Genomic DNA, 18,404 nt, shown 5'->3' with positions numbered 1-18,404 from the left:
GCAGCGAGGGGGGGAGGGGGAGGAGGAGGGGGGGAACGAGAAGCCCTTCTGGTTTCAGGATCCCAACCTGAACACAATGCGATCGCCGCAGGAGGAGGAGGGCACGAGAAAGAGGATACGGCAAGACATAGCGAGGCTGATCCTCCGAGCAAACAGAGCGAGGAGGCGAGCACTTTCTGCTTGCTACCGGGAAGAGGACGAAACCTTCGACGAGCTCGAAGCACCAGTGCCAAAGGACGAGCTGATGCCGCAGGACGAGTCGCATGCGAGGAGGGGGTTCAAGGTGAGAGGCTGCGAGGCTGCTGGAGGGTCAGGGTCAACTCGATTGCCAGGTTCCTCCGCGTCAAGCCTGGGAGGAGGATTGGAGAGGAGGAGAACGACGAGGAGGAGCAGGAGCAGGAGCAGGAGTAGGAGCAGGAGCAGAAGGAGTAAGGGGAAGCGGAAGCGGAGTGGGAAGTAGAAGGGGAAGGAGAAGAGAGGATACGATGGACTATGCTCAGGTCCTGCAGCGAGCAGCGGATGTGACCACTTATGCTCGGGAGGTGCTGGGGGAAGACATGGCGTATGAACAAGTTTCCGTCTGCATCCCAATCCCTGCGGCTGAATCGGTTGCTCCCTCCCTCCCTCTCCTCCATCCCACTCTCCATGCCCTGACCTCCCCCTCCCCCTCCTCCTCCTCCTCCTCCTCCTCCTCCTCCTCCTCTTCCGAGCCCCTCCTCCCCTCGTCTGTGCCCTCACTCTCATTCAATGCTAAAACGCCTGCAGCCAATTGGAATGCGAAACGAAGAAATTGGTTTCGGCACGTCGGGTGGGTGAACCCTCTCCACTCCTCTCCTTCATTCCTCCTCCTCCTTCCTCCTCCTCCTTCCTTCCTCAAGCTTGAACTTTTCCCCCTTACCCTGTTTGTTCTCTTCTTTGCCACCGTCTTGCATAACAGCTCGTTGTTCAGCTCCTCGATTTCTTGAGGGCAGGATCACCAACAACGACTTCTTCCTCTTCGGCGCACAGGTTTCGTGATCCTTCCTACGAACAACCTTGTCCTGTGCACTCCCCTGATTGTGCACCTTCCTCCTCCCTCCCCCTCCCCCTCCTCTCTCTCTTCTTTCCACCTCCTGCTTGCCTCACGACTACAATTTACTCACTGCAAGTTTAGAAATGGGCACAAGAGTCTTCATACTCGCAGCTGTCGCTGAGCAAGATGAAATGTAAGAGAAGGGGAGGCACAGACGGAAGAGGAGGAGCAGGAGCAGGAGGAGGAGCAGGAGCAGGAGGAGGAAGAAGAGGGTCAGGAGGGTCAGGAGAAGCAGAAGGGCCAGGAGGAGGAGGAGGAGGAGGAGGAGGAGGAGGCGGGTGATATCCTGCTGGCAGATGCATTGCTTACCTACGACAAGATCAGGCCAACACAAGAGCAGGTGAATGAGGGGAAAGTGAGCGGAGGAGAGGAGCAGAGACGTTAGGGCAGGGGAAACCTTGAGTGAAGGAGGAAGGAGGAAGCGGAGGGAGGAGCAGAGTCGTGGAACGAAGGTGTGAGCGCTGGAGGACGCGGGTGACTGGCAGCAGGAGCGCATGCTAAGGGTGCCGACGGCGGGGACGAAGGACGCTTCACCGGGCATCAGGAGGGCGAAGAAGCGAGGAGGCGCTGGGAGGAGCAGGAGACACAGAGGGTTCGGAACGTGAGGAAGAGACTCGAGCTGACTTGAACTGCAGCGAACTGAGTAACGACCAGTGGATGGACATTCTGACGTGAGCCATTCAGCTTCGCCCCCTCAATATCCTCCTTCCCCTCCATCTCTTCGTCCTCCTCCTCCTCCTCCTCCTCCTCCTCCTCCTCCTCGTCTTCCTCCTCCTCCTCGTCTTCCTCCCCTTCTCCTCCCAGTCCTCCTCCTCCCTTGTTTCACTTCCCCCCGTGCTCAGTCTATCTTACATCTATCTCCTCCTCTTCACCTCCACGTTGACCTCTGCCTCTCTCCCCCGCAGGCTCAACTCAGACGTCCACTCTGCCCTGCTGCAGAGCCGGATGGCGAGGGAGGAGGAGGAGGACATGGCGAGGTTTGCGTGACAAGGCGACTAGATCTCGTGCTCCATGTCTGTTGTATGTTTCTGCGACTAAATCATCGCTTGCGATATGCTACATCCTGCTGCTGTGAGGAGGGGACGGATCCTGATACTGAAGGGGAGGAGGATATGGACGACCTTCTGCTCTGCGAAGAGCATCTGCCATGCTTGCAGTTAGCGGTGCGGCTGTCTCGCCCTCCTCCTCCTTTACCCGTTGGCATCCCTCACGCTCACGATCGTCCAGTTGTGCGACCCCACTGAGATGTCATGCGCCGACCCCTGAGGCAGCTTCATCTGCTGCTGAGACGAGGAGAGAGAAAGCAGCGGAGGGGGAGAGAGAGGAAGAGGGAGGCGAGAGAGGAGGAGGGAGGGGGTTGGAGAGGAGAGAAGGGAGGAGGATAACCTTGATGATCCTGCTCTTGTCGAGGCGAAACTCTCCTACCTCGAACTCGAAGTCCTGCGGGCAAGCCATCACCCGAGGAGGGCAGGAGAGGAGCTCGCCCTCACCTGCTCCAGCACGTTGCTGCCCTCGTCCTCGATCTGCACGGTGAAGGGAGGCGTCCCGTGGGTGAGGTTGACCATCATCCCTCCTGCCTCCCCCTTGCAGAGGTGCTTGCAGACCAGCGGCGCGAGGGAAGCACTGGGCGAGCCGAGGATGCGGATGGGGATCTGGGGGAGGACAGGGCAGCGTGAGGGCCAGAAAGGAGGAGGAGGAGGAGGAGGATCACCGAGAGGTCTTTCCTGCTGCAGGTCTTCACATCCCCCGCATCGTTGCGCCATTCGCTGGAGACGCTCGTGATGACCTGGGGAGGAGGTGAGGGGCAGGAGGAGGAGGGGGAGGTGACGTCACGACATGGTTGCCCTCTGGCAGGAAGCCGTCGCTGACGCTCGTCCCGCAGTGCCTCGACAGGAAGCTCCCGCTCAGCTGCAGCGACCGGTCGTGGATGTTGGTGATGGTGCAGGTCCGGCCCTTCGCCCCCTTCCTCTTGACCTCCAGCGTGACTGACCAGGGTGGGCTCCCGGACAGCTCCAGCGAAGGGGCCGCTCCTTCGCACAGCCCGCGGGTATCGGGGGCGATGGAGCTGCGGACAGCGACGGAAGGCAGGAGGTACTCGACGACCTTGAGGCTGCCCTGCGCCCTTCCAAGGCAGCCTCTGCTGTCAGTGAAGGTGTCTTCGGCTATCCTGTAGTCCCCCGAGGCCTCCGCCCGGAACGTCACGTGACCTCCATCGCGCGAGGAGTTGGGGACGGAGATGGTGGTGTAGAACTGCTCGTCCTTGAGGATTGTCATGTTCCAAGGGGCAGGCGCCTTGTTCCCCTTCACAGACACAACCACCTCCTCCGCCGCCTCTCCCACGCAGAAGCCCAACGTCCTCTTCTGGAAGCCTTCACGGCACGTTAGCTAGCGAGTCAATAGGCAGGGAGAAGGGGAATGGATGGGGAGGGAGCGGACGGGGGAAACGAAGGAGCGAGCGGAGCGGGGAGCGGGGATGGGCTGCCCTGACCTGCGATGGCTTGCGGGTAGCTCTTGATGATGGCACTGCCGGTGATGTCCGAGGCAGCAGCGGCACACTGCCGCGCGTCCCGCACGTGCGAGATGGTGTACGTCCCTTCCTTGCTGACAGGAAGCACCAGCACACCGTCAGGTGACGTCACCTGCTGCCAAAGAGGTCCTCCCTGCGGAAAGTAAGCCTCCTCCTCCTCCTCCTCCTCCTCCTCCTCCTCGCCCTCCCCCTCCCTCCATCTCCTCCTCCCTCACCTTGGAGTCCTGCTGGGGTTTCCCGTTGAAGGCCAGCTGGACTTTGTACGGCCGCTGTCCTCCTTGCACGTGAATCTTCACGTCAAGCGCTGCTCCTCCAGCTGAGCACTTGCTGCCTCCTCCCGAGATCGAGGCCTTGGGGCTCTCAAAGAGGCTCACGGCAACAGTCTTGGGCTTCCCGTCGACTCCTTGCTCCACGACAGGCTTGCAGCCTCCCGCTTCCACATCCACCAGCGTGTACACGCCCGGCTCTTTCACCAACATCTGGGCAGTTGGCTTCGTAGAGTTCAGCATCATGACCTTCCCCGACGGCTGCAGGATGTGCGCCGTCCACCTTCCCCCGTACCCGCTCGACTCCCGGACTTCCAGCGACGCCTGACCGGTCGAGCTGCAGACGTCAGTCACGCCGCCGCGGAGCGAGAAGACAGGGCGAGGGTGGACAAGGAGAGGGTACGAGAGCGTCCGAGAGCAGGTGCGATCGGTGATGCTGGTGATGGTGTACTGGCCGGTGCTGAATTCTACGCTGCGAGAAAGGTCCACTTGGTGGACGACCCATCCTGACTTGTTCTGGGCTGCCACTTTGACCTTCTTCGTCTCGTTCCAGCTGGGACTGGCTATGGTGATGACGCCATCGCCGGTCAGGTTGGCTCGCACAGAGACCTCTTCTCCCACGCAAACGTCCAGCCTGTCAGCCTCTCTCGCGCACTCCATGCTGGCGACGTCTTGCTTGCAGGTTGTGGTCATGGTCAGGGTGGGAGCAGGCATCAGAACGACCTGCACAAGCCCTCCTCCCCTCACTGTGCACGACCTCGCATCTGTCACGGAGTACAGGCTGTAATTCCCGGCAACTTCCACTTGGAAAGTGAAATTGCTGCGTCCAGACTTCTCAGAGCCTGAGTCGTCTCTATGATGCTCGATCCTCCTCCAAAATTCCCCGTTCCTGTGAATAACAATCGACCATGGCCCCTTCCCTTGCACTTCTCCCGAGACCGCATGAAAGACGCCAGGACAAGTCTGGATTGTTCGGTTCAAAATCCTGCCAGTGAGGATTTCACCCTTGGCTGACACCTGCACGTTCTTGTTCTGTGCTTGCATGGAGGCGTTGCTGCATACGGAATCGTTGAGGGAGACGAGGGAATAGCTCCCCACGTTTTCCACGCTGATGCTGAACGTCCTCCTCGTCAGGTTCGCAGCCTTCAGGATGGTCCCATTGGGGTAGAGCAGGCTGAACGACCATGGCGGGACTCCGACGTCGAGCTTCACATCGAGCTGCGCGTCCTCGTTGCCGCACACATCGCTGCGGATCGACAGAGATCCCGTCGGGACCTGCTGCACGGCCAGCGTTGACACCCACGTCACGCTCTCCATCTCTGCAGCGCAGCCGCTGTTGTCCGACAGCTGAACGATGCCCCATAGCCCCCGGTGCAAGAGGAGGTCGTTGGGCAGGACATGCTTCCCGGCGCTCGGGTACTTGACGGAGACGGTCTTGTCCGTCCCGACCAGCGCGAGCTCGACCTGGAAAGGAGGAACTCCCTGCAGCTCAAGCAGCTTCTCAGTGAAGCTCTTGACAAGGGGCAGGCAGATGGGGCCCGAGTGGAGGATCCGTGCGGTGGGAGGAGACGCGACGCTGACCACGAAGGGAGCAGTACTGACTGTGCCGTTGCAGAAATGAGCATCGCAGACCCTGCCCAGGGTGTACTTCCCAGGAAGAGACGTCTCTACGGTCTCGGTGGCAAGGGTAGTAGAGGACCAGGAGAAGGCGGCAGGGTTGATGAGCAGGCTATCGAAGTACTTGCTGTCTCGCAGGATGGTGACCTGCATTGGAGTCATTCTGGTGTCTCGTCCCAACAAGACATATCCTGCCTTCCATGGGCCGGTGCCGCCCTGCACTGACACTGCCAATTTGGCGGTGCCCCCGTCACAGATTGTGACGTTTCCTGGTCGCAGCTTCGCGGATGCAGAAGTATGCTCGACGTGAATCTCGATCCATGACGGCCAGCTGCCGATCGCAGAGTCAAGCATAGACGCGACATGCCCGCATAGAGGGGCGCGTTGGGAGAGGGACTTACCTGCTGACCCCAGGGCAGGCGGCGAGGAGGGCGAGCAGGAGGAGCCAAAGGCGGCGGTTCGGCTGGGACATCAGAGACAGTGTGGGATGATGATGCTGGGAGTTGTTAGCTCATCTTGCTTCATCCTCTCTCCTCCACCCGCCCATGCGCTTCCTACCTCCTACCTCCCCGTGCATGGGGTAAGAATGATTCGGAATTTCAAACTTGGTTTTAAACAACATAAGGCATATTTCAAATAAAGAAGCACGCTTTTAACAGCACTGAACCAGAATGGCGGGGAGGGCGCCGAGGAAAAGGGACGGAGCGGGGAGCAGGGAGGGGAGGAGAAGACGGGCAGGCATGTAGAGACAGACAGGCATCGAGAGATGAGAGGAGTAGGATGCGAGGAAGGACGAGCAGCAAGAGAGACTGAGAGACGAGATTTCATGGAGGGCGGGAAGGGGAGCGAGGGGGAAGAAGGTTTCAATCAGTTGAGAGATAGAGTATGCAGCGGTGTAGTCCCTACCGTGCGCGTTTCCTGACAGTGTCTCTTGCAGGAACAGCCGAAAGAACGATGCCCTCGCAGGCATTGGAGGTTGGTAGGAGGGTGAAGGTTCTCTTCGACGAGACAGACTGGTATATCGGACATATACAAGATTACGATAAGGAAACTGAGCTATACACGATCTTCTTCGAGGATGGGGAGCAGATCTCGACCACAATCCCCGCGCCAGATGATGATATCAGGATAGTGCTGACAGAGGAGGAGATGGAAGGGCTGTACAAATGGTTTCCTGCAGCGGCCAAGAAGGTTCTCCAGGAGGTGCTCGACAAGGTTTGCCGGCCCCGCGGGAAGCTTCTCGTGCTGATGTGCGTGCAGATGCAGGTGAAACCAGCAGCTCGACAGAGCCTGAGCGAGACTTTCTCGAGCAAGTGCAACGAAGTGATCGAGAGCTTGAGGTGCTCACTGCCCTTTTCCTTTGCTTTTCTCAACCTCTCGTTCCAGGGCGGATTCGACCCGGTGCAGCACCAAGGAAGAGTTTCTCAGCGTGACGTCGCAAGCGCTGCGCGATGTGCTGCTGGATCAGAAGTCGCTGATGGCGGAAGCAGACTTCCAGTCGTTGGTGGCGGAGCTGGAGAAGTTGATTGCAAGCACAGATTTCATCAAGAAAGCGCCGAGCGGCGGCAAGAACAAGCTTGTGCTGAGCCTCAAGCAGAAGAAAGTCACAGAGGCTTCGCAGATGGATGTCTCGCAGTCTCCCTCACAGCTCATGGTCAGCGATGTGGTGAAAGAAGAAAGTGCCGGTAAAGAAACGCCCACTCGACCTGGAGGGGTAGCGGGCAAGAAAGGCGAGCTGTGCGAGGCGTTCGCGGAGGGCGAGTGGTGGCTGGCCAAGATCATCCGATGCAAGCAGGGAAAAGCTTTGGTACGGTTTGAAGGAGCAGGGCAGGAGGAGGACTGCTGGTACGACCTGAACGGGGAGTACATCCGTCCTCGGCAGGAGGAGGAGGAATTCATCTTTCATGAGGAGGTTGAAGACGAAACGTCGTCCACTCCTGCCAAGGAAACGCCCAAGAACGAGACGAAGCCGAAGATATCCAAAACTCCACCCGAGAAGGCTGGAGAGGATGTTGCGAACGAGGTGGAATGGCTGCCAGGCGATCGCTGTCGCGTGTGGGAGGAGGGCGAATTCGATGAAGGGACTGTGGTGAAAGTTAGGAACAAGACTGTCTTAGTTCGTAAGGACTCTTCCAAGTCAGAGATATGGCATGTTAAGAATTCTAACACAATCCAAGCTCTGCCAGAACAACCACAGGCAAGCAGCAAGCAGAAAGTTGCTGTTGATAAGAGCACCCCCGGTAAATCGAAGAATGCAGGGCAGCGCAAGAGCAAGGGCGCTACTCCCTCTAAGGATGCAGTGAAAGATGTACAGGCTGCGTCGTCGAAAGAGATCGAGCTGGGGGTGCAAGAGACGTTCGACGCAGATTCGAAGCAGAACGAGAAGGCAGGCAACAATGCTTTCAGTAAAGGAGATCTGTGCGAGGCGTTCGCGGAGGGCGAGTGGTGGCTGGCCAAGATCATCCGATGCAAGCAGGGAAGAGCTTTGATACGGTTTGAAGGAGCAGGGCAGGAGGAGGACTGCTGGTACGACCTGAACGGGGAGTACATCCGTCCTCGGCAGGAGGAGGGGGAAGAGATTGAAATTGAAAGTCCAGAAGTCAACGAGGTTCCAGAGGTTGAGATTCTTTGAGTGGTGATGGAGAGAGTGATGATTGCTGGAGCAGGAGGCGACGACTGGAAAGCATAAGAAGAGCAAGAAAGGCAAGGACGTCTCCGCTGAGATTGTCTACATGGAAGAGGAGATCGAGTCCAAGGAGGTGGGCTCGAGTAGCAAGGCCAAGAACCGACGGAGCTTGAGATCATCGCTCGGTGGTGGGGAAGGTAACTTCACACGCCGTGAGCCCAGCAGGAGTTGCTGATGGATGTCCCAAGGTGAAGCAGCACCCGAGGCTGAGCAAGCGAAGAAGAACGAGAGGAAGAGCTCCAAGAAAGGAGAGAAGGAGACCGTGGAGGAAGCCCCTGAGGCACCTGGTGAAGGTCCCTCGAGTTCAGAGGTCGTGCTGCTGATGTTGACTAGCAGAGCCGAAGACGACTGAGGCGAAAGATGCTGGAAAGCGGTCGAAGAGAAAGCGCAACAGCGACATCCTTGAGGAGGCGAAGCAGGACAACGACGTGGACATGACGATCAAGGCCACGAACGAGATCAACACGTTCGTCACTGAATACAACGATGAGCTGCAGAAGCTACAAGGCATTTACAAGGTACAGTCAGCTTCGAAGCTTCTCCCCGTCTTCAAGGACATCCCGTCCCCTTGTCTCCACACCACCATCACCTTCCCCTTCTCATCCTCATCAATCTCCTCCTCCCTCCATTTGCGTTCTCGTCATTGAGGTTGATTTGTTCAGAAATTCAAGGATAGCGTGGGACGTGACGACATTGAAAGGTTGACAGCAGAGATTCACTCAGTTCATCTTCGATTCCATGCGAGATCCATCGGACAGTCCATCGCGGGGATCTTCCGCCTCCATGGCGTGAAATGCAACTCGTGCGGTGCCAAAACTCCGGGGAAGAAGCCCATGGACGCCTGGAAGCAAGCTTACACGCAGTGCAGCCGGTGCGGGGAGCTGCACGCGAAGAAAAGGTACTGCAGCGTGTGCGACAAGGTCCTCAAGGAGATCGAGACTGAAGATCAGATCCTCAAGTGCTCCGTCTGCGACCTCTGGGTCCACGGGAGATGCGACGACCTTGATGAGCTCTCGCTCGTGGGCATGAACCTGCTGAGCTCGGAGCACTATGTCTGCCCCAAGCATCGGCGAAGCCCGTCGGTAGCATGCAGCATCGGGGAGTACCGCTGCATTACCATGCACACCGACTACTCGGGCAACATACTGCAGGCCACGCGCGTGTTCGGGGTCAGGACGATCGCTGGCGGCTCGATCGCGCTGGGGCTGCAGGTGGAGGGAGGGCTGGTGTGGTACCCCCAGCGAGCCAGCGCGGAATCGAAGGAGGCGAAGCTGATGAAGGACCTGCTCTTCCGCTTCTTCTCTACCGACCAGAACCTGAACCTGGTCATCCACCCGGACATGCCTGACGCAAAAGCCAAGGCGAAGCGATGGGGAGAGATCGTTCGCGTGTCCGGGGGAGCAGATGCTCCTCTAAAGATTGGGCAAGTAGCCATGCACGAGCCTTGTCCGACGTACGTCGAGGTACAAGAGACGCGCGTGTGCTTGACGATGACTGACGTCTTCTCAAGGCCATTACGGGAGTTCGAAAGCTTCCGAGCGATCTCTTTCCTGCCTCAGGTGGGTCCTTCATGTCGGACATCTACGTGGAGGTCAAACGTGGAGGACTTCAAGTCTGGACCAGGTGACCCCCTTCGCCTCCTCCCTTGCGCGTGACTCACCGACTGCGACCCAGACTGCCTCCCAGGAACACGACCATGCATGCTCTGCTCGCCTCCTTCCTCCTCACCTCAGGTAAGTCGGTGGAGACGTTTCCGCTAGCCGACGACTCTGAGCTGTCTGGCAGTTGGGATCATCTCGATTTTCCTCCCCATCAACGTCAGAGAAACTTTCCTCAAGCAGGTACGCGCTGCTTGCTGTCGATCTCAAGAGCTGATGGCAAGGGATGTGAAGGCGAATCTGTGGGACTCGTACATGGAGGGGCTCGGTGACACGGCAGGAAAAGATACCTCGGTGCGCTACTCCTCCTTCCTATACGCGCACGCGAGCATACATACCTACACAAGCTTCTCCTTCTCCTTTTTGAAGTTCATTATCTCCTGTGTGCAGAGTAATTTGACGGCTCGGGCGATCAACTCGGATGGGTCTGCACTTTCCTCGAGCAAGTTTGACGTCACAGAGCTCAAGGTAAGAGATGCTCGGAGAAGGGAAGCACAGTGCCGTCTGACAGGCTTGACAGGACGATGACTCGGTCCCGAACGTGGGGGTCGTTGGCTGTACCATCATGCAGGATGGAGCTCCTGGCGTCGTCGTAGATCAGAGGTACGAAGTGACGTGCTCGATGAATGACGACGACGATCATGATGATGTAGATCATGATGATGATGATGTCGATCATGACGATGATGATGTCGATCATGACGATGATCATGACGTAGATGATCATGATGATGATGGAGATGGAGATTACAATCATGACGATTTTTCCTAGGGGAGACACTTGCGCTGTGGTGATGCAGGATGGGGAGACGGTCGAGCTTTCGACAGAAGTTGTGATGGAACTTATCATCTGATCCTTGCGCACCCCCCTCCCTCCCTCCCTCCCTCCCTCCCTCCCTCCCTCCCTCTTCTTCACTCCCTCCTTCCACGTCTCGTCTCAAAGTCCTCGTCCTCGATATCATTCCTTCTCTCTTCTCGCGCAGCTCATTCAAGAATCTTTTAATTGCTTTCATCGCTCTACAACTTCAGAGTGACTCATCGAGAATGAATAAACCATGTACAAGAGGAGGGAGGGAGGGAGGGAGGGAGGGAGGGAGGGAGGGAAAAAGGGGGGGGGGGGATGAGGCTGGCGGACCAGAGGTCCGCCAGATGAACCAGAGGTCACCAGATGAAGCCCTGGCACGACGGAGAGCCGCAGAAGCACTTCCTGCGCTGGCGTCAACCACCTGGCAAGGACTGGAGGCCTCTGTCTCACTGGGTCCGCACGTTTGGCTTGCAACCATCGCCCCTGTAGTTGTACGACAACTCTTCGTAGGCGAAGATAGTGCGGGTCGACACTAGCGCGATCTGACAAGACACCAGGGGGGATCAGCAGCTGGCAGCGCAACGAGAGTCAGTCGCACCCTCTTGGGCATCTCCGACTTGATGTCGTTGGCGCTCGCCAGGAAGTCAACGGCCCTAGGGGAGGATGAGGGAGCGGGCAAGAAAGTCGACAGACATACTTGAGGTTGAACCCATCGCAAGCATGGTTCACGAAGCGACCGACCTGTGCGGTTGGTGCGGCTCACAACAAGGTAGAGTGCAGTGCGACGAGAGAGACAGAAAGACAGCGACAGAGAGAGACAGAGAGGAGACAAAGGGAGCAGGGGAGAAAGGGAGGGAAGGCGGAGGGGAGGAGGTGTTTAACTCTCACTCACATTCCCGATCTTCAAGGCATCAACATCCCATCTGCTCGAGAACAAACGTCACCGCAGCTCCTCCCGACCAGCCATCACCTGTGTCCCCGTAGCTGGAAGTAATAATCTTTCGGAGACAGTCTCGGCGGAGAGTCAGACTCCTCGCATGACTCCCAGGACCCGTCGCTCTTCTCGGCTACTTCGTGCGAATCGTCCTTTGACGGGAGAGAGAGGCTCTCTTCCTTGCCCACGTGGAACAGACCGTCCTCGCACACCCTCCTGCACCTATCCTTCCTGCACAGCTCCCCAGCATACTCTAGCACGGCTCTTCCCTCTAGAAAGAGGGATAAGGGAGAGCAAGGCTTCCAAGGACAGACCTGGAATGTCCTCCAGAGCTCGCACGCCCCATCCCCTCTCGGTCTTAGTGTCGAAAACTTCTACCTGCAAACTCCGCGTCAGCAGATCCAATCATCCTCATCGGTACATCGACCTTGTACTGCGAGCCATTCGCCAGCTGCTCTTTGTATGGCGAATCTAAAGACAAGAATTCAACTCTGGCTGCTGCGATTCTGGAGGCCAACGCTTGACGTTCCTGAGGTCACGTGCAGGTGAGGGACTCAAGGAGGTTGCACGTGCTGCTCACTTTGGCCGACTCTGCACACTGCAACGACAGCGCTCCAAACTTGTAGTATTCAAACTGCAACTCCCCAGGACTCCGATCGCAGTACACGTTGTCCTCCCACTGAGAAGCAAAACCACAAGAGGAAACAAGTCAGTCAATCGAGGCAACCAGGGTGTATCAAGTCGAATGATACATCCACGCAGGTAGTGAGATCATACATCCATGAAGGTAGTACACCACTTGGCAACGACAACACGAAAACTCATAGCAGGCTGGGTCACCTGCCATGCAGGATATCTTCGTTTGTACTCAGGTAAAGACCCAAGAACGCCCGGCGCGAGCCCGGACAGTAACCCGATGATTGGCAGCACACAGCCTTCAATCTTGACGCACGAGTCATTGCGCGTTCAAACTGGCAGGGAGGAGACAGACCTGTCCGTTCTTGTCCATGTGCAAAGGTTTCAGATTGGACCCTGCAAAGAAGCGTCAAAGGAAGCAGCAAGGCGGGGCTGAGGTGAGATTCCTGAAAGCGTGATTTGAGTAGAATCTTCAAAGCAAACGGTGTAGGCAGGGCCAACCTCCCCCTCGCTACTGTTACATTCCATCTCAAGGCCATTCTCCATCTCCTGCAGGAGCTTCGAAGGATTCATTCTCTGGATTATTCTGCCATATTTCCCCCGGAAAAATACCACCCGACCAAGGAGGTTCTCGTCAGTTCCACCAGGCGATGATTCTTGCGTGCTGCTATCAGCCTTGGGTGAGTCACAAGCTCTTGGAAACTTCTTCTTTGCATTCTTCTTCAGCTTCCCATTCATCACAGTCTTGCTCGCCGGTCCATCCATGCACATCTCTTCGTCCTTCTTAGCCTTCTTGCCATCCTTCTTCGCAGGATCCGCACGATTTGTGCTCGCCCCCTTCCCACCCGATGGATGCGCTTTCCTCTCTTCCTTGGGGGGTTCGACTCTCTGAGGACGTTCCCGTAGCTTGCGATCGCTCAGATCTCCCAGCCATCCCGTAGCCTCGTGGAGTTTCCGCAGCCTTTTCTCCTCCTGGAGTCTGGCCTCCATGTTGCAACGCTCCTGTACTATCTTGGCGTACTCTTCGTCGTCCTTCAAAGGCCCATCTTCTTGTGTGTCCCCATTCTCACCGGCCGTCTGGCATGCAGATTGAAGCTCATCGAGCAGCTGAGGAGTTTTTCTCTTCAGTTTCGGCGTGGCTGTCCATCCTGCTTCGTTGTTGAACATCTCCTGCTCTCTCCGGGCGATCTCCTCATCCCGCCTCTGCTGGATCCTTTGAAGCTCTGCCGCCTCGTCCTCCTGCTGTTGCAGCATGCGAGCAAGCTCTTCGTCGGTGAGGCCTTCGCTCTGAGAAGCTTCAAAACCAACACCATCAGTATCAGGGCTTCAGGGGCAAGGCGGGCGGTGGTGCAACAGGAATTACACACAACTTCTGGCGGGATCAGTGATGAGAAAAGATCAGAGACATAAGAGACATACAAGACATAAGAGACATACAAGACATACAAGACATACAAGACATACAAGACATACAAGATATACAAGACATAAGAGACATACAAGACATAAGAGACATAAGAGACATACAAGACATAAGAGACATAAGAGACATAAGAGACATAAGAGACATACAAGACATACAAGACATACAAGACATACAAGACATACAAGACATACAAGACATACAAGACATGCACGAGATAATGGGAGCGGGGAGAGTGAGTGATGTCACAAGGCAACTACCTTCTATCCTCAAATCGCCATCGTCGGGGATCCACCTCCTCCTCTTCAGGGGCGGGCGGTTGCTAGGACCTTCCCCTGAGTCTTCCGGCTCCTCCCAGCCCTCGTTGTCTGCCATGCCCTTCTGTCCCTGCTGGCTCTCCTCCTCCGCGTCTCCCTTCACTCGCCCCTCCCACCTCGAGCATGGCGCCATATCGACCATGTACCGCCTTTTGTCGAGGGGCACCACTGGCCTGCCCCGGCCGCTCATTTCAGCCTGCAGTCGGGCCCGGACTCCGGGACTCGCGGCCCGGCCGGGCGCCGCGCGGCCCGCCCGGCCGGTCACCGGCCCGGGTGACCGTCACCGCCGGTGGCGCGGCTCGGACCGCACTGCCGGCCCGGGCGGCCGCCGCCGCCGGGTCCGAAGGTTCAACCGTGTTTGGAGGCTCAATCCGCCGGCTCGCCTACTGAGGCTCGCCGACGCGGGGCGCGAGGCGGCGGATTGAGTACTCACTGATCGGACGCGGGCGGCGAGGCCGCACTGCGGGACTTCAACCGAGTCCAGCGTGACTCTGAGGCCGGGCGGGGGCGGCGGCCGCCCGGCCACCGGCGTGAGTCAAGATCAGACGGGTTCTTCGTCTACTGGCAGATCCCGGGCGCCGGGCGCCCGCGGCACTGCGGCACTCAGCGGCCCCCGCAGCCTCCGAGGAGGCTCCGAGGCACGGAGGCTCCCGAGTCCCCGCCGCCGCCAGGGGGCCGCCGGGGCTTCCCCGGCCCGGGCCCCGGGGGGACCACCGCGACTCGGCGGCCGGCGTCGGAGTCACGACGCAGCCGGCGGCGCCCGACACCCCCCACTGTGACCGAGCCGTGGGGTTGCATGCGGCGGCCTGAGTGCCCGGTGGCTGAGCCAGCGGCGGTGCGGCGCGGCCGCCGCTTGAATGATTCACGGGCCGGCGGCAGTGGCACTCATCGGGCACTCTAACTTAGTGAGGCCCGGAAAACGCCACTGACCCACCCTTCCTTTCCTCGACTCATATTGGGGAATCGTACCCGTACGGTACAAACTCCATCTATCTACCACCTACCCCTTCCCCTCTACCGTATTGAGCACTTTGACCTTGACTCTCCTCAGTGTTGGTACAAACCCCAGACAGAATTTCAATTTTACATCAGAATTTTTCAAATTTTAAACAGACTACCCCACCCTCCGCTCGGATAATATAGTCTGTCAAGCTGCTCCCCAAAATAGATCCGGTGGCGATGGCGGCATTGCGGGCACTGCTTGTGTTCGCATGCGTGACTCTTGCTGTCATGCTCGTGCAGAGAAGCGTCAAGGTGAGAATTGAAGCTCGTCATTCACTGCTCTGCTCACTGTCACCCATCTCACCTCTCCTTCCAATCTCTCTCCCTTCTCTCGAAGTGTTCATGACCTTCGGAACCAATGGGAACAAACAACTCTCTGCATTTCACAGTCAAGCGGTTGCAAACCTCGAAACTAAATACTTACTCGTTTGGCTTCCAGGGCAGGAGGCTTTCATCAGACTCGCTGCTTCAGACTAGCGTGCCTGTAGCGATGCCATGGAATCCAAACGCTCAAGTTTTCCGTCCTCCTCAGTTCAACACAGCATCAAAGGTAGCAGTTCCCAGAGCAGCAGCCGTTCAGTGGCCACAGAACTTCAGGACGTATCCAGGTGTGTTGCTGATTCTCCTTCGACGCGAAGCAGAAGTTGTTTGATCAATGGCGCTAGGTCAAAAACTGCAGGATGCTGCACCTGCAGCTGACGCGGCAGCCGCGCCTGCTGCTGATGCTGCTGCAGCACCGGCTGCTGATGCTGCTGCTGCACCGGCAGCTGACGCAGCGGCCGCACCCGAAGCGGCCGCACCCGTCGCCGAGGCACCGGCAGCAGCGGCGCCTGTCGCTGCTCCCCAACCCGTCGCTGCGGCAGGTTATCCTCAAGCTGGAGCAGCTCCAATGGTGAGGCTTGAACGAGACATGTGAAGGCACTTGACTGACAACTTGTGGGGCAGGGTACTTCTTGTCCATGCTGTCTGACTGCAGCGCCAGTTCTGACACAGTGTATCTAGGAGGATACATGCCCCAGGGATACCCTCCTCAGGGCTATGCGCCACAGGGATACGGATATCAGGCACAGCCCATGTATGGATCAGCAGCATCCGGATGCTTCGCTGCGCAACAGTGCACTGGCACGTACAACGAGGACAGACTGAGCGCAGAGGGGGTAAGGAGCCGTTGCCGTACAACTTGCCTGGCTCCATTGGATTCTGAACCTCTTCCTCGTCTTGTAGGTCTCCGACCAACTGCAGAGCATTCAGGCTCAGTGCTCCGCCCTCACCAAGATGGTCAGTCTGACCTCGAGCGTTGATGAACTTGCGATCTGATCAGGCCCGGTCAGGTCAAGTGCATGTGCGAGAGCTGCGAGACTACTGCTGAGACCGATCCTTCCTTCGTCGCCCTGTGAGCTCTTGACGCTCTCCGATTCTTGGATTGACTGATGCGCGTCAAGGCATGACGAGTCTTGCTCCCCTGCCAAGATCGCCGAGTACCACCTTGCCGGAGGAGCCTGCGTTGGGTTTGCCTCTGGATACTGCGGCCTGAAGCTCGACCAGTAAGTCTTGGGGCTGACGGGAAGCAGGGGAGGGGTGACTTTGCCTTCCTCCAGGACCTTCTGCGAGAACTTCGCGGTTCCTCCTGTTCTTGGGTCTGCCAACTGGTTGAAGAACCATGCTGTCGTCGATCCTGGTATCTCCCATGCCGAGCTGGAAAGTCTGAGCCCTCACGCCCTTGCGCAGGTGCTTCTGCTGCTACCGCGGGAGAGAACCTCTTCAAGAACCAGGCACGTGCTAGCTCCTGCTCCTGCTCCTGCTCCTGCTCCTGCTCCTGCTCCTGCTCCTGCTCCTGCTCTTGGTCGTCGTCGTCCTTGCCATAACTGCCAGACCTGCAGATGCCTCAGTACGCACAGGAGGTCGCCGACTCCATGAGCAAGTACTTCACAGCTGGAGCAGCCAACGAGGCAGCCAAGGCTCGTCTCACCAACGCCATGATCTCCCAGATCGAAGAGCTTCGCCCTGCAGGTACCTCCCTTGCAGAGCTTCCTCCTCCTCCTCCTCCTCCTCCTCCTCCTCCTCCCTCTTTCCTTTCTACTTCTGCTGACACTTCGCATTTCAGGCTCATCTGGCTCAGCAATTTCGGGAACTCCGGCGGGCAGCAACAGCAGCGCCTGGTACTGCCTTGGCATCCTTTGCTGAGCGAATTTCTCGCGTTGCCCTTTCCTCTCCCTCTCCCGTAAGCAATCTTAGCACTTATTTCTCTCTCAATACAACTCAAGTTGGTCAATCCTTCATGCTGACCGGCCTGTCTGGCTCCTGCTCCTTCTCCTGCTCAATCGCCTTCACCTCTTCCACCGTAACTTCCCTCAACTCATTGTTCGCTTCCTCCTACTAGACTCGCTCGCAGGTGCCCCTGCGAAGATTCTTATCGCGACAGCGCTTGTAAGATCAACGCGTTTAACATTCTTATTCATAATCCTTTCACACCCTCAAGGTATCCGACCCAATCTCCTTTCCCTCCCTTCCGCATCCTCGTCATCAACGATCCTTGGAAAGTTTCTCCAGCTTCTGAATCTTCTTCTGCAGGTTTCGCTCCACCAACGAGAAGCGACTGCTCACGTCTCGTCACCGACCAATTCTCCTCCTCCTCCTCCTCCTCCTCCTCCTCTTCACCTGTTGTGCATCTCTACATCTCGCTCGAGAGCTCTCCGCTTCTCCACCAGCTCCTGCTCCTTGCGCCGGACCTGCTTCTTCTCATCATCACCCCTCCTCTTCCTTCCTCCCTCCTCGTCCCTCTATTTCCACCCCTCTCCCCTCCTTCCCTCCTTCCGTTGCCCTCTTCCTCTGCCCTGACCTCTTCTGCTCTCCGCTCGATCATGGCAAGATGTTCGATGGGATCCATGGGGTAGGCAAGATGGTCAGAAGCGGATGGGCGGAGGAGGTCGGAGGCGGAGAGGGACTGGCTCATGCCCGTGCTGTACATCCTGGTGGCTCCGTGCGAGGATTCGAGATGGTGCAGCTTCCTGGCCTTAGACTGCATGGAAGGTGAGGGAGAAGGAGGAGAAGGGGGCGGAGCGAGCACGACAGGACTGAGGGAGCAGGACGGTCCAGAGAAAGGGGCAGGGGATGGAGGGGCATTAAGAGAGAAGCTTTCGAAGCAGGGAGAGCGAAGAGAAAGAGGAGAGGTGGGGCGTGAAATGTGAGATGGGAAAGGAGAGGGAGAGACGGAAAGCGGGAGGGAGGGAGGGAGGGAGGGAGGGAGGGAGGGAGGGAGGGAGGGAGGGAGGGAGGGAGGGAGGGAGGGAGGGAGCAGCTTCTCTTCGATGCTGGAGTACCAGGAGCAGAAGGCAGGGAAGGTGATCCTGTCGTCGTTCTTGTCTTCTCTGTAGTTGAGGAGATCTTCGCAGAGTTTGATCCTCTCAAGCTTTGTGATGTTCTGCTCCTCACTCAAGTTGTCAAGGACTACATCTGCAACC

General features: G+C 57.7%; 5 protein-coding genes across 5 annotated transcripts in view; 2 read left to right on the top strand and 3 right to left on the bottom strand.

Annotated features, from left to right (window-relative positions):
- Positions 1-2,262: 2,262 nt before the first annotated feature.
- On the bottom strand, positions 2,263-5,954 carry GUITHDRAFT_137719 (hypothetical protein; the record flags this gene model as incomplete). Its single annotated transcript, XM_005834034.1, has 8 exons — positions 2,263-2,355; positions 2,459-2,512; positions 2,563-2,724; positions 2,784-2,858; positions 2,909-3,441; positions 3,561-3,711; positions 3,815-5,813; positions 5,884-5,954. 8 exons carry the CDS (start codon positions 5,952-5,954, stop codon positions 2,263-2,265), a joined length of 3,138 nt encoding a protein of 1,045 aa, XP_005834091.1.
- Positions 5,955-6,436: 482 nt separating this feature from the next.
- On the top strand, positions 6,437-10,680 carry GUITHDRAFT_137718 (hypothetical protein; the record flags this gene model as incomplete). Its single annotated transcript, XM_005834033.1, has 13 exons — positions 6,437-6,697; positions 6,743-6,822; positions 6,869-8,099; positions 8,149-8,305; positions 8,357-8,461; positions 8,505-8,686; positions 8,831-9,631; positions 9,679-9,791; positions 9,843-9,901; positions 9,954-10,120; positions 10,217-10,294; positions 10,347-10,436; positions 10,627-10,680. 13 exons carry the CDS (start codon positions 6,437-6,439, stop codon positions 10,678-10,680), a joined length of 3,378 nt encoding a protein of 1,125 aa, XP_005834090.1.
- Positions 10,681-10,987: 307 nt separating this feature from the next.
- Positions 10,988-14,074, bottom strand: GUITHDRAFT_137717 (hypothetical protein; the record flags this gene model as incomplete). Its single annotated transcript, XM_005834032.1, has 13 exons — positions 10,988-11,033; positions 11,082-11,173; positions 11,230-11,284; positions 11,329-11,372; positions 11,524-11,554; positions 11,602-11,836; positions 11,880-11,943; positions 11,993-12,094; positions 12,146-12,244; positions 12,406-12,507; positions 12,557-12,597; positions 12,723-13,496; positions 13,885-14,074. 13 exons carry the CDS (start codon positions 14,072-14,074, stop codon positions 10,988-10,990), a joined length of 1,875 nt encoding a protein of 624 aa, XP_005834089.1.
- A 1,227-nt stretch (positions 14,075-15,301) lies between these two features.
- GUITHDRAFT_107021 (hypothetical protein) lies at positions 15,302-17,127 on the top strand (the record flags this gene model as incomplete). Its single annotated transcript, XM_005834031.1, has 10 exons — positions 15,302-15,551; positions 15,609-15,806; positions 15,889-16,100; positions 16,168-16,221; positions 16,275-16,336; positions 16,386-16,487; positions 16,542-16,621; positions 16,672-16,719; positions 16,816-16,953; positions 17,048-17,127. The coding sequence occupies 10 exons, from the start codon at positions 15,302-15,304 to the stop codon at positions 17,125-17,127; spliced, it is 1,224 nt and encodes a 407-aa protein (XP_005834088.1).
- A 339-nt stretch (positions 17,128-17,466) lies between these two features.
- GUITHDRAFT_137715 (hypothetical protein) overlaps positions 17,467-18,404 on the bottom strand; it is a gene marked incomplete at both ends in the record, with an annotated part of 5,153 nt that continues 4,215 nt past the window's right edge. The window contains 3 exons of the mRNA XM_005834030.1: positions 17,467-17,539; positions 17,602-17,672; positions 17,783-17,962. Of these exons, the coding sequence (XP_005834087.1) occupies positions 17,467-17,539; positions 17,602-17,672; positions 17,783-17,962 (324 nt within the window). The remainder of the gene's footprint in view (positions 17,540-17,601; positions 17,673-17,782; positions 17,963-18,404) is intronic.

The sequence above is a fragment of the Guillardia theta genome, assembly GCF_000315625.1.
Source record: "Guillardia theta CCMP2712 unplaced genomic scaffold GUITHscaffold_27, whole genome shotgun sequence".
Lineage (NCBI taxonomy): Eukaryota > Cryptophyceae > Pyrenomonadales > Geminigeraceae > Guillardia > Guillardia theta.
The sequence above is the reverse complement of the archived record's forward strand: the minus strand, read 5'-3'. Positions and strand labels throughout refer to the sequence as shown.